Source organism: Zea mays, chromosome 4 (assembly GCF_902167145.1).
Source record: "Zea mays cultivar B73 chromosome 4, Zm-B73-REFERENCE-NAM-5.0, whole genome shotgun sequence".
NCBI classification, from domain to species: Eukaryota; Viridiplantae; Streptophyta; class Magnoliopsida; order Poales; family Poaceae; genus Zea; species Zea mays.
The window spans coordinates 5,683,605-5,696,547 of record NC_050099.1 but is presented as its reverse complement, the minus strand read 5'-3'; the positions used below and the strand labels follow the sequence as shown (position 1 = coordinate 5,696,547).

Sequence of the window (12,943 nt, the reverse complement as noted above, 5' to 3'; positions counted from 1 at the left end):
CGTGTCCCTATTCATTGTGATTGTTTTTCTTCTAGAGTTCTCATTTTAGCAACTTGGTTTTAATTGCACTAACGTCTTTAAACCAAGTTTGTGCTATTTAGTATTGAATTTTACAGGATCACCTATTCACCCCCCTCTAGGTGCTCTCAAGTTGGATTAACCAAAATTAGTTAACGACTACTAATACCTTCTGGAATTTTTAAGCCTGAGGGGTGTGACAATGCATCTTGGAGCATAAAGGAATCATGAGCTGATCCAACACATACGTAAATCTAAGATCAAAGTCCATGACAGCTAACACATTTTGTGTTGGATAGTGCTTTCTACCCCTAAATCTATCTTGCACATATATAGGAACTGATGCTGGTATTTGTGTTCCATCCAATGCTCCTACTTATTTCTAACACAATTAACAAAAGTGGTTCTATTAGTGGGAACTACAAAGTAATACAAGTGTCGGGGACCATAATTAGGGGTACCCTCAAGACTCCTAATCTCAGCTGGTAACCCCCATCAGCACAAAGCTGCAAAGGCCTGATGGGTGCGATTAAGTCAAGGCTCGGTCCACTCAAGGGACACGATCTCGCCTCGCCCGAGCCCAGCCTCGGGCAAGGGCAGCCGACCCCGGAGGATTTACGTCTCGCCCGAGGACCCCCTCAAGCAACGGACACACCTTCGGCTCGCCCGAGGCCCAGTCTTCGCCAAGAAGCAACCTTGGCCAAGTCGCCACGACGACCGACCGTATCGCAGGAGCATTTAATGCAAGGATGGCCTGACATCTTATCCTGACGCGCGCCCTTCAGTCGACAGAGCCGAAGTGACCGCAGTCACTTCATCGCTCCACTGACCGGCCTGACAAGAGGACAGCGCCGCCTGCGCCGCTCCGACTGTTGTGCCACTCGACAGAGTGAGGCTGACAGTAGCCAAGTCCGGCCTTGGGCGCCATAGGAAACTCCGCATCGCTTGACCCCAGGGCTCGGACTCGGGTTCTGAAAGGGAAATGTGCCCTTGGGCCATTTCTAAGTATTTTGGTGATTTAGTGTCCAACACAAGTGCCTAATTGTAAAAAGGTGGACAAAGTACAAATCAAGGATAAAGGTATGTTTCTCAGACTTAGTACATTGTTTTATGGACTAATGTATTGTGTCTAAGTGCTGGAAACAGAAAAAATCGAGTTGGAGAAGAGATGGATCGAGCAGCCAAAGTCTGCTCAGTCTGGGTGCACCGGACTGTCCGGTGCGCCAGGCTGGCTCGAGGGAAAAGGCTGCTCTCGGGACTTCGACGGCGGTGTACGACTATAATTCACCGGACTGTCCGGTGGTGCACCGGACTGTCCGGTGGGCCGTTCACAGGCGAACTCGTCGCTCTCGGGAATTCATCGTCGACGTACGACTATAATTCACCGGACTGTCCGGTGTGCACCGGACTGTCCGGTGAGCCAACGGTCGGCAGGGCCAACGGTCGGCCGCGCGATCTGCGCGGGACACGTGGCCGAGCCAACGGCTAGAATGGGGCACCGGTCTGTCCGGTGTGCACCGGACATGTCCGGTGCGCCAACGGCTCTCTGGCTACCAACGGTCGACTGTGCCATTTATGGAAGGAAATCGGGCACCAGACAGTGTCCGGTGTGCACCGAACTGTCCGGTGCGCCAGTCGACAGAAGGCAAGATCAGCCTTCCTGGATTGCTCTCAACGGCTCCTAGCTGCCTTGGGGCTATAAAAGGGACCCCTAGGCGCATGGAGGAAAATACCAAGCATTCCTACAACATTCCTAAGCACCAAGACATCGATTTCGTGCATTCGTTTCATTGTGATAGCATATAGAGCTCTAGTGGAGTTGTGAACTCATTGAGTTGTGTTGCGAGCTCTTGTTGCGACTTGTGTGCGTGTTGACACCCTGATTCTTGTGTCTTGTGTGCGTTGCTAATCCCTCCCTTGCTCTGTGTTCTTTGTGAATTTCAAGTGTAAGGGCGAGAGGCTCCAAGTTGTGGAGATTCCTCGCAAACGGGATTGAAAAAAAGCAAGCAAAACACCGTGGTATTCAAGTGGGTCTTTGGACCGCTTGAGAGGGGTTGATTGCAACCCTCGTCCGTTGGGATGCCACAACGTGGAGTAGGCAAGCGTTGGTCTTGGCCGAACCACGGGATAACCACTGTGCCATCTCTGTGATTGATCCTCGTTGGTTATTGTGTTTTGTTGAGGATTCCTCTTTAGCCACTTGGCAATTATTGTGCTAACGATTAATCAAGTTTTGTGGCTTAAGTTTTCAAGTGTCACAGGATCACCTATTCACCTCCCCTCTAGGTGCTCTCAATTGGTATCAGAGCCGTTCTCTTCACAAAGGGACTAACCGCCCGAAGAGATGGATCCTAAGGGGAAGGGTATCGTGATCAACGATAAAGAGAAGGAATCCTTCGTCAACGAGCCGAAGGACGACAAGCCTACCGACTCCGGCTCGGGCCATAGACGAAAGGAAGGGAAGAAGAAGAAGACAAGGCGCATCAAGGAGATCGTCTACTACGACGACAGCGATGAGTCTACTTCTTCCCAAAAGGACGACAACCACAGTGACTACGAGAGAAGGAAACCGATTAATTCGAACTTTTCTTTTGACTACTCTCGTATTCCGCAAAGTTCAAATTCACATTTGCTCTCCATTCCACTTGGCAAGCCTCCACACTTTGATGGGGAGGACTACGGATTTTGGAGCCACAAATGCGTAGTCACCTATTCTCTCTCCATCCTAGTATATGGGAGATTGTAGAGAGTGGAATGCACTTTGATAGTTCAGATAGTCCCATGTTCATTAATGAGCAAATTCATAAGAATGCACAAGCTACTACTGTTCTTCTAGCTTCATTGTGCAGGGATGAATATCACAAAGTGAGCGGCTTGGATAACGCCAAGCAGATCTGGGACACCCTCAAGATTTCTCATGAGGGGAACAACGTCACCTTGCTCACCAAAATGGAGTTGGTGGAGGGCGAGCTTGGACGGTTCGCGATGATAAGGGGCGAGGAGCCAACACAAACATACAACCGGCTCAAGACCCTTATCAACAAAATAAGGGGCTACGGAAGCACGCGATGGACGGACCACGACGTCGTCCGATTGATGCTAAGGTCCTTTACTGTTCTTGATCCTCATTTGGTGAATAATATTCGTGAGAATCCCAGGTACACCAAAATGTCGCCCGAAGAAGTCCTTGGAAAATTCGTTAGCGGGCGAATGATGATCAAGGAGGCGAGGTACGTGGACGACGCTTTGAATGGTCCGATCAACGAGCCGCAACCCCTTGCTCTCAAGGCAACAAGAAGCAAGGAGGCGCTACCTAGCAAGGTGGCACAAATTGAGGCGGCCGGACTTAATGATGAAGAGATGGCCCTCATCATCAAAAGATTCAAGACGGCGCTTAAGGGTCGCAAGGGACAGCCAAGCAAGACCAAAGCCAAGGGGAAGCGCTCATGCTTCAAATGCGGTAAGCTTGGTCATTTTATTGCTAACTGTCCCGATAATGATAGTGATCAGGATCAAGGGAACAAGAGGGAGAAAAAGAAGAACTATAAGAAGGCAAAGGGCGAGGCACATCTAGGAAAGGAGTGGGATTCGGATTGCTCCTCCTCCGACTCCGACAATGAAGGACTCGCCGCCATCGCCTTCAACAAGTCATCCCTCTTCCCCAACGAGCGTCACACATGCCTTATGGCAAGGGAGAAGAAGGTAAGTACTCGAAACTCTACTTATGCTTCTTCAAGTGAGGACGAATCTAGTGATGAGGATGAAATAGATTATTCATGTTTATTTAAGGGCCTAGATAGAACCAAGGTAGATAAAATTAATGAGTTGATTGATGCCTTGAATGATAAGAATAGGCTTTTAGAAAAACAAGAGGACTTGTTGTATGAAGAACATGACAAATTTTTAGAAGCACAAAAATCTCATGCCTTAGAAGTTAAGAGAAACGAAATGCTTTCTTGTGAATTATCTTCTTGCCATGAAACAATTTCTAACTTAAGGAGCATTAATGATGATTTGAATGCTAAGTTAGAAATAGCTAGTGTAGAAAATGTTGTTATTTGCAATAGATGTAAAGAGTTTGATATTGATGCTTGTAGTGAACATGTAGCTTCTATTGCAAAATTAAATGATGAAATGGCTAGTCTTAATGCCCAACTTAAGGCTAGCAAAAGTGATTTTGATAAACTAAAATTTGCTAGGGATGCCTACACGATTGGTAGACATCCCTGTGACACCCCAGGTCTCTATTTCGCGTTTTGTCGGGATATTTATCCTAATCTCGGATGCTCAGTGAAAATTTCTATCTCTTTATCACATTTATCTCCATTTATCAAGTTACTCATGAATGTTTCACCAAATTTGGAATTATTCTATCTCGAGAACAGCCAAATTTGGAGCCTGTTAAAACTTTTATTTCTCGGAGCAAATGCAAATTCGAAAGTTAATATCGTCCCGTAACTCCTGTCCAGACTCATTTATTCGGACTCTTGACAGTTGTGATATTATCCGATCTATGTCCGAATCCGCTGTCTCGATAGTCGGTCTACGTCCAAATACTTAATCTAAATCTGCATTCTCCCGCAGGATCTCTTTGTGTGAACCTCTAATTAATTCTTATGCAACTCGACTTGTTTTCTATATATCATCATTCATCTCTATCCATCAAGTGTATTCTAAAGATTTCTAGAAGGTTGAACGAAATACTCACATGAAAAGATAAATCCTATACTTGCTTGAAACTTCTCGTTTGAACAAATGTAAATTTTGAAATTCGACCAAGTCTTGCCATCTTACTCAAACAACTCTATATCAACTCTACAACAAAAGTTATTAAGGGTTCATGTAGAGAAAATGCCAAGAAAATACCCCGAATGCCTTAAAAATATAATTTGAAGCTTTATAATGATGCTACCTTGACCAAAGTAAAACTTTAATTTATATTCAAGATATGAGGTTTGACCTTTAATAAACATTGTAGAACCTGTGTAATACAACAAATTTTATATTTAAACCAAGCCTTGATTCAATTTCTAAGTATCTCAAACAGTGACATCAAGACAGAATAAAAATCTGATTTCTGAATTCGAATTCTTCTAAGTCTGAAATCAGCATCGTTCGGGTCGACGTCTCGCGTTCCCAAATTTTTGTTGAACAACTCAAGTTTCCCCAAATACAAAAGTTGTTAATAACTAATAGGGGCACAACATAGTAAAAGATGGCATTCATCCGATTTTGTTTGACATGCTTTGACATTCAGTTTTCATGAGTTTCCACTGTTTTCTAACCCACTGACAAACCAATTTTCGTGGGTCTATAACTCTCTAACCAGTGCCCGAATCACCTCAAGTCCTTTACAACAAATGTAGAGTATAGATCAAGGAAGATATTTTGTGCAGCAACCAAGATCCAATTCCAAGCGAAAAATGCCAAAACACGTCGTCCAAAGTCGTCACTGCAGCACCTGCCACCTGCTGGTGCAGTCTGACATGTCTAGAGCTTGGCTCTATAAATGGCAGCCCACCCTCTCCCTTCTCCCACACACCACTCCCTTCCCTTCTCTGTTCGGCTGAGCAGGGAGCTCCCTCCCCATGGCGCCCCTTTCTTCCACCTCCGGCAGCAGGGATCGGCTCCCATGGCGCCCAGAGAGCTCCTATGAGCTGCATCTCCATTCCAGCCATGGCAGCCTCCCTGTTGTTCACGTCAAGGTTGAAGAAGACGCCTAGTGCCTATGACAGGTGGGCCCAAGGCGAGATTTCAGTACACAAGTTGCAGATTTTTGTGTTGTGTTCAAAAATTCATATCTCGAGTTTTGGAGCTCCTAAAATCGTGAAACTTGTTTTGTTGGCTTCCTTATGAAATTCTCTAACTATTGGATGTATATGTTGGTATGTTTTAGTGGAAAAGTTTTTCTGTAGAAATTCGTATTTAAAAACTGGTTTAGAGAATAAATGAACTTGCTTCTCTCCATAGTTTTATTTATAAAAATCCAAAAATGATGAAACTTATTTTGTTAGTTAGATGTTGTCATACTCTATCTAAGAAAAATATAAAACTTGTAGGTTGTTCACTATTTTCTTGGTGTGTTAATTTAAACATGTTAAATAGGAAAAAGATGATTGTTTTTCATGTTATTTTTAGATCTGTAGCTCTAGTGCTCCAAATTGATTCAAATTTTTACAGTAGACTCTTGTTCTGATGCTTGGTGACTGGTAAATATTTCATGAATTGTGGTGCATGTATGATTAAGTTAGTGATTTAACTTGTTTAATGCACCTTAAGTAGTTTCAAATGGTTTATAAATAATATATGGATGTAAAAATAGAAAATGGTGTTTCATTGTCCTCTCATAATATTATAGTAGCCTAAGAAAACTTAACATGGTCATGCATCCACAGAACATAATTAGTTTTAGATTTGACTTGCTCTCACATGCTTTATTGCATTAACAAATTGTTATTTTTATAGTAAATAAAATATAAAATCTGAGCATGTGAAATTTATACATTAGTCATGATTTGTCATTACCTATGCTTCATAAAAATTCCAGCCCCAAATTAGGTAGTTTCATATGGTGCTAAAATAACACCCATTTTATAATTATAAGAACAACTAGGTCTATGCCCGTGCGTTGCCACGGAAAACATATAAAAATCGTTATATGTGTGGTACCGCAAATCAAACAAAGTGAAAAATATGAAATATTTATACACACGATATTGTAAATAAAACAACATATCATAACAACAGTGAGAGATCCATCCATGCCACAAACGAGCATAGGAGAGAGCTGGAGTGTGCCTTTTCATCACCTTCTTGACACTGACAGCAGCTACTAATAAACGACTACTAATTAACTACTACTACTATTATTTATGCCTACTACTCACTCACTTACTATCATATACTTATCATAGGCCTAAGAGCTAAAAAAACAACCTGGACTTGTTTCTTCTCTGTTATTGTCTTCATTGTCCCCTCCTCCCACTCTAAGGCTTCTCGTTTGGCAGAATTCCCTCGGTGAGCCACCACCGGCGGAGCAATACCTGCGATAATTGTGCCCCGTGTGGTGCTGCCCTGCGGGGCATGGGTGTCATGCGATTGTTTGGTTACCCTGTTACTTGGAAATGACACAGAGATGCTAGATGCTAAATTGCGGATTGCAAAGCTCATACACGCGCGCGCAAAGCGACAAAGACATGTTAAATTACAGTGCAAGCAGACATCAGTACAAGTAGCAGTTTACAAAATATTTGTCCTCAACATATAGTTTGAAAACTAAATTTTCGATCAGCAACAAGCGGCATGTATCAGTACACGGAGCATGCAAACTCCATTCAGAATGTAGCAGTTTGTTAAAAACACAGCACATAGCAGTTTTCTTACATAGAGCATGCAAGCTCTGAATTGAACTAAATAAACGGGTGTGAGCTCTTGGATCAGGCATCAACATCATGCAACATCCTACCGTTCAAATGAGGAAGAACCTTACCAACATCCTGCAACACACACCAATATCGAAAATCAATATGCAACATTGCGTCTTCGAACCCCAAAATTCAGTTCAGTTGTCTGAGAAATTACAGAACATGTGAACTCAAGCAGCGTAGTTAGAGCTCTTTCAATTATCAAAATAATACAAGCCAACTTGTGACATGTTGACTAAATAATTAGAGCTTGTCAAATAAAAACAACACGGAAGCAAGAAGTAGCTCACAAAGTTTCATAAAAACATGACTAAAAACTATGAAGGTGCAACACACAAAAATCTGTAAGGAGCAGATTCAAATTCACTTGATCATACAAAAAAAAGCTAATGGAAGAAGTATAAAATCTTGAATTCTAAGAAGCCTCGAGTATAGCAGAGTTTTTTTTTGTTTTGAAAACCTTTTGTTTGTGCAAAGGTAGCAGTAGTCAGATAAGTACGCCAAATAAATATTAACTTCACCACCGGCAGCAACAACTCCTGAAGATGTTTTGTATATGTATATAAGTCTATATGATCAATTAAAACACAAACAAACTGATTCCGATCTCTCAGCACAGCTAAAATGTTACGAACCAGTGTAGCATCAAGAAGCATAAATGAACATACTTTTACCAGGGGTTTAGAAAGGTGAGAGGCATACTATACCTATGTTTTCATCGAAGCCATCAGTCACTCCTTGTCCATCTCTCAGGTAGATGCAATCCTAATGAAATATGATAGTGACAGTTGACAAAATGAAGACATATTGCTGCAACAACTAATTGCCAATTTTGTTCTATCTGACAATATGCATCAAGTGATGTGGCTCTGCAGTTTAGAACAATCAACACAAAGAAAGATTAGGAGGAAACTTTTGCTTAGTGCACCTGCCTTTGGCATTTGTGAGTAGCTAAAGATGTTCCTTACATCACTTCTATTTTCTAAAACTCATACAAAACCCACACCGCTATATAGTTGCATAAACTTTGGAGAGGATGCAGGTTCTTACTTATATTTATGTTCCAATGACTTACCAGTATGAGCTGATGGGTCATGTTGAACTATGAAGAATCCATAAATCACAAGAAGCTACTCCAGTGTCTGGTAAACAATTATAATATTGATTGCAGGACCCATGACAGATCTAAGAACATCCAGTGTTTGGAAAAAATACAAGACACCAGACAAACGAATTTGTTTTGGACAAATGAAGTAATATGGCAAGTGAAGTAACTTGTACACTACTATGTACCAAGCAAACAAAGTAACATGAGGCAAAGAAATAATTTTCTATCAGGCTGATCGATCCTGCTTATTAGCTAAGCTAGAATTTAATACAGACAACAGAACTGAATTGAAGAAGCCAAAAAGGTGGAAGCTGACCAGATCATCAACGTCTTCTTCCACAACAAGAGAGATGGCGACACGGCGATGGTGGGTGTGGGGGAGGTGCCGTAGAGGCTGCAGGTGACGGTGGGTGATGGAGTCGGTCGCCAGATCCAGGAGTATTACTCCATAATACCCCATGAGTGTTATGGAAGAAACAAGTAAATGTTCCAGTAACCATAACCTAGCCAGAATTCCTTCTGTTTAGCACAAACAAAACAAACGTTTTATCCAAACATTACATTCGTTGGACAGAATCTAAATGGTGACCATGCCAACCAGCAAAGAGACAAGGCTATAAGGGTAAGACATCACAACATGTTGCAGCTTACCACAGATTATTGGCAAACTTAACCACTTTATTACCGTTCTTCAAACTCCAAACCTCAAGTGTGATGGCCTACTTGTGACACCCAAAAACCAATTTGAGGCACACATCCCCAACTTCCCAAGTTCGACTTAGGCAACAGGCTTGTGCGCAGCACCCATAGGCCACACACCTAGAACCAACAACATGGTTTAAATGTCCTGTGTGAAACAGCTAACAACATACCCTAAGAAAAATAAGAGAAATACAAACTAAAAGCAGAGCATGGTCTAGGAATAAGCACCTAGCAATATACACTACTTTGTGCCTAATGTGGCAGTACATTTCCCTCATTTGTGCCTAATAGTGTCAGCATGACAAGGTGACCAGAAAAGTCGGTTGCCTCATCTCAAGTAGAATTGTCTCTGATGCACTAAACGAGATCAACACCACAAAAAAAATGTCAGTTGCACAGAAATTCATGCAAAATAGTTGGGAGCCCTAAGCTACCTCAAACCAAACACATTTCCTTCCCACCACCTAATTGGAGGTCACATCTTGATGAGTCGGGCATAGCAGTCGGCTATAGCAGAACTGCAGCCGGACTCTGCAACATGGTTATCGGGTATCAACTAATAGAGTTTTCTAATACTTCACTTTAAGGCATCAAGAACCAGGACTGAAATAGCATATGAGTAGAGCAGTGATGGTAGGACAGTTCAAAGTTCGATGCCTGCATAGGAGTGTATCTTCTTACAACAACCTTGCTATTATTGGTTCCCATCCGTCGACTATGATCATGACAATTTTTGTGTAAGTGCCAAAGTTTTGTATTTACCAGAGCCATATAACTCATGAAGTTTTCATGACCTAGGTCTGCATAGTAGTACCCCTTAAGCTGGGACGGTTTAAGCTGGCCCTTGTAAACAATAGTCCTGTAATATAAAGATATACAACTTTGAATAAGAATTATTTATACAAACATAAGCCAACCAGAATGTCATTTGGCTACATATTTACAATTTTTAAGAGCAAATCTAAGGCAATTTTTTTGCTATCCCCCTATAGAAAAACAAAAAAAATGCCAAAATTCCATTTTGAAAACTGTGCTAAGTGGAGACTCTCTGATCCTTTTCAGCCCTGAAACCTAATGAAATCAAAAGCATGAACAAAAGTTTTTGAAGTGAGAAAAGGGAAGCACCTAGAAGATAGAGAGCACATGTAGAAATCCCTCTCTCCACCACGCTTAATGTTCAGAGAGGCTCGAACAGAGATGATTGAGAGTCTCCTAAGGATATATAGCTGCGACAATTCATGAAAAAATGTTAAAGCCAAATCCATCAAATGTGCTGATATGCACTTACATCTAGTGGTATGGAATTACCTGTTGCTCAAACTCAGCCTCTGATCTTGAGCTCTTGGTAACGAAAACCTGCTCAATGACTGGCTCAGTCTCGAGTGCAGATTCACCCAAGTCTGAGTTGTCAGTCGGAACCAGACGCCACCCGAGTATTACATGTCCCAGTGATTCTGCAACCTGCAAGGACAAGATTATTAATCAGAGAAATGAGCTTAACATGAAAATCCTGCATCATAGGCTATCAAATTTATTAACAGTGTTACACCAACCTTCTTAAACTCAGCTTTGCCTTTCTCACGACGCTTTTCATCTGTTGGCATAAAAAACATTCCAACATCATACTCGCCTGGTGGGGGTAGCTCAAACCCAGCATCCTTTGCGACCTACAAGAACACCAAAGCAATTGAATAACTATTGAAAAGAACATATTTGTTCTTCTATTTCTTTTTGTTGCAAAGAAACTCACCTCTTTGAAGAAGTCATGTGGTAGAGCGACCATGATGCCGGCACCATCTCCTGTATTCTTCTCGCAGCTGCAGGCACCACGGTGAGCCATTCTCTCAAGCATCTCAATAGCATCATTAACCTAGGGTAAAAAGGAGAGCAAAATCGGCATCCCGAACATGATACATCAAAATAGTGTAGCTACAATGCATGTGGCATCGCCTCTTTGAACTTTGAAGGAAGATATAAATATAATGTATTTACATTGTTGATTCTACCATAAACAACAAATTCTAAAGTATCAGAACATAGAATGCAAATACCTCTGCCAAAAATAATGTTAGTACACACCATGCCTTAAAAACATGCTTTAGCCACCGCATTTAACAAAAATATCGATGGCGCAAGAAGAATTAATTGTTCATGCAGTATTTTATTAATTACTGGTTAGGTTGGGTGGAGAACAGGTCGACGAGGCTCTACATGAGCTGCAGTGTTGCACCTGCGCGCGAAAAGATAGAAAAATATCTTGGCTCCTAGTTAGTTTTTTTGTTCATCTGCGGAAAGGTAGAAAATACCAACACAACAAGTCATTATTTATAATAATGCTAACAAGTGGTTGTCCTTGATAAATATGCATGAGATTAAATGCTCACATATGCAACTTTCTTTTTCTCCACAATAAGGTTCTCAAGCTTAAGTTGCATCTCTTCAAACTTAGCACTTACAGCTTTATCAACAGCTTAAAAAATTTGGTGCTCCTTGTTTTTTAGCCTCAGACAACAAGCCCTCATAATACTGCTAATATGAACATAAGGCAGATGGATGCATCAGAGATAAACCACGTTTTCAACTGGCTAACAAAGTCTATACAATCTATAGTTCTATACATCAGAGACAAACTTTGTTTTCAATAGTTAAGTAGAAAACTTAGCAGGTATGGACTGCACCTCTCTGAGTTTCAAGTTGACTTGCGAGCAGGAGATTGTACTCATCCACAATCTATTGAGAAGAGCATGGTATATGTAATTTATAAAATGAAGTTAACAGAAAGACATGTGGGAGTAACTCAAATCAAATGAGCTTACATTTTTGCTGTTTCAGATTTGTTGTTGAACATAGCACCACCCATATCAGAGTTGTCATTGCACAAGCAGTTTACACAATCATCTCTAGAATATTTACATTTGGATTTGAACGTGGCATGATTTGCGTCAGTTTTGGATTGATTCAGCCGATGCACAAAACTGTCATTATTGAAGCAATATTGAAGCAGTATCTTCTCTTATTTTAACAATTCAAGCACTTGAAGGAATGGGGTCTCCTACTGAATATGATATATTGTAACTAAAAATTTGTTGCTGCAAGGTGAAAATCTTTTCTGAAATACGTGTTGTGTAGCTGCAACAATTGAAGTAAAAGCAAATATGAAATACTACTCGATTTCTAAAATGACAAATATCAATGTGTGGCTGCTGCTAGTGCTAGGTGCCCAGACTAAAATATGTGAAGCTCGGTCTCTCCCGCTGAGATGATTCGACATGCAAGGAGGCGTAACGTGCAGATCGGGGAAAGGGCTCACCTTCTGATGGTGGCTTGGCTTGGGGACGATTTGTTGGAAGTCGACGGTCGGCAGCAGATCCGGTGGTCCGAGCGTCAAGGGAGTTGCGGCGGTTGTGGTGGAGGTCCTAGGGCAGCACTGGCGAAGCTGGAGCAGGGGTGGACGAAGAGGAGGACGAGCTGTCCTCGGGGCAGGCGAGCACGACGGGCGGGGCAGGACGACGGTGTCTCCGGGGTGGGGGACGCTCGAGGGCTGTCTCGGGGCTTGGGGGCGGACGGCCTCGCCCGGTTGTGGTGGAGGTCCTAGGGCAGCACTGGCGAGGCTGGAGCAGGGGTGGACGAAGAGGAGGACGAGCTGTCCTCGGGGCAGGCGAGCACGACGGGCGGGGCAGGACGACGGTGT

At 42.3% G+C, this 12,943-nt stretch overlaps 1 protein-coding gene across 1 annotated transcript; it reads right to left on the bottom strand.

Annotated features, from left to right (window-relative positions):
• Nucleotides 1-9,813: 9,813 nt before the first annotated feature.
• LOC103652755 (glutamate synthase 1 [NADH], chloroplastic) lies at nucleotides 9,814-11,687 on the bottom strand. Its single transcript, XM_008679726.4, has 6 exons — nucleotides 11,637-11,687; nucleotides 11,003-11,122; nucleotides 10,806-10,919; nucleotides 10,561-10,713; nucleotides 10,378-10,478; nucleotides 9,814-10,111 (listed from the first exon to the last, which is right to left on the bottom strand). Exons 1-6 carry the CDS (start codon nucleotides 11,685-11,687, stop codon nucleotides 9,835-9,837), a joined length of 816 nt encoding a protein of 271 aa, XP_008677948.2. The 3' UTR covers nucleotides 9,814-9,834.
• Nucleotides 11,688-12,943: the final 1,256 nt, after the last annotated feature.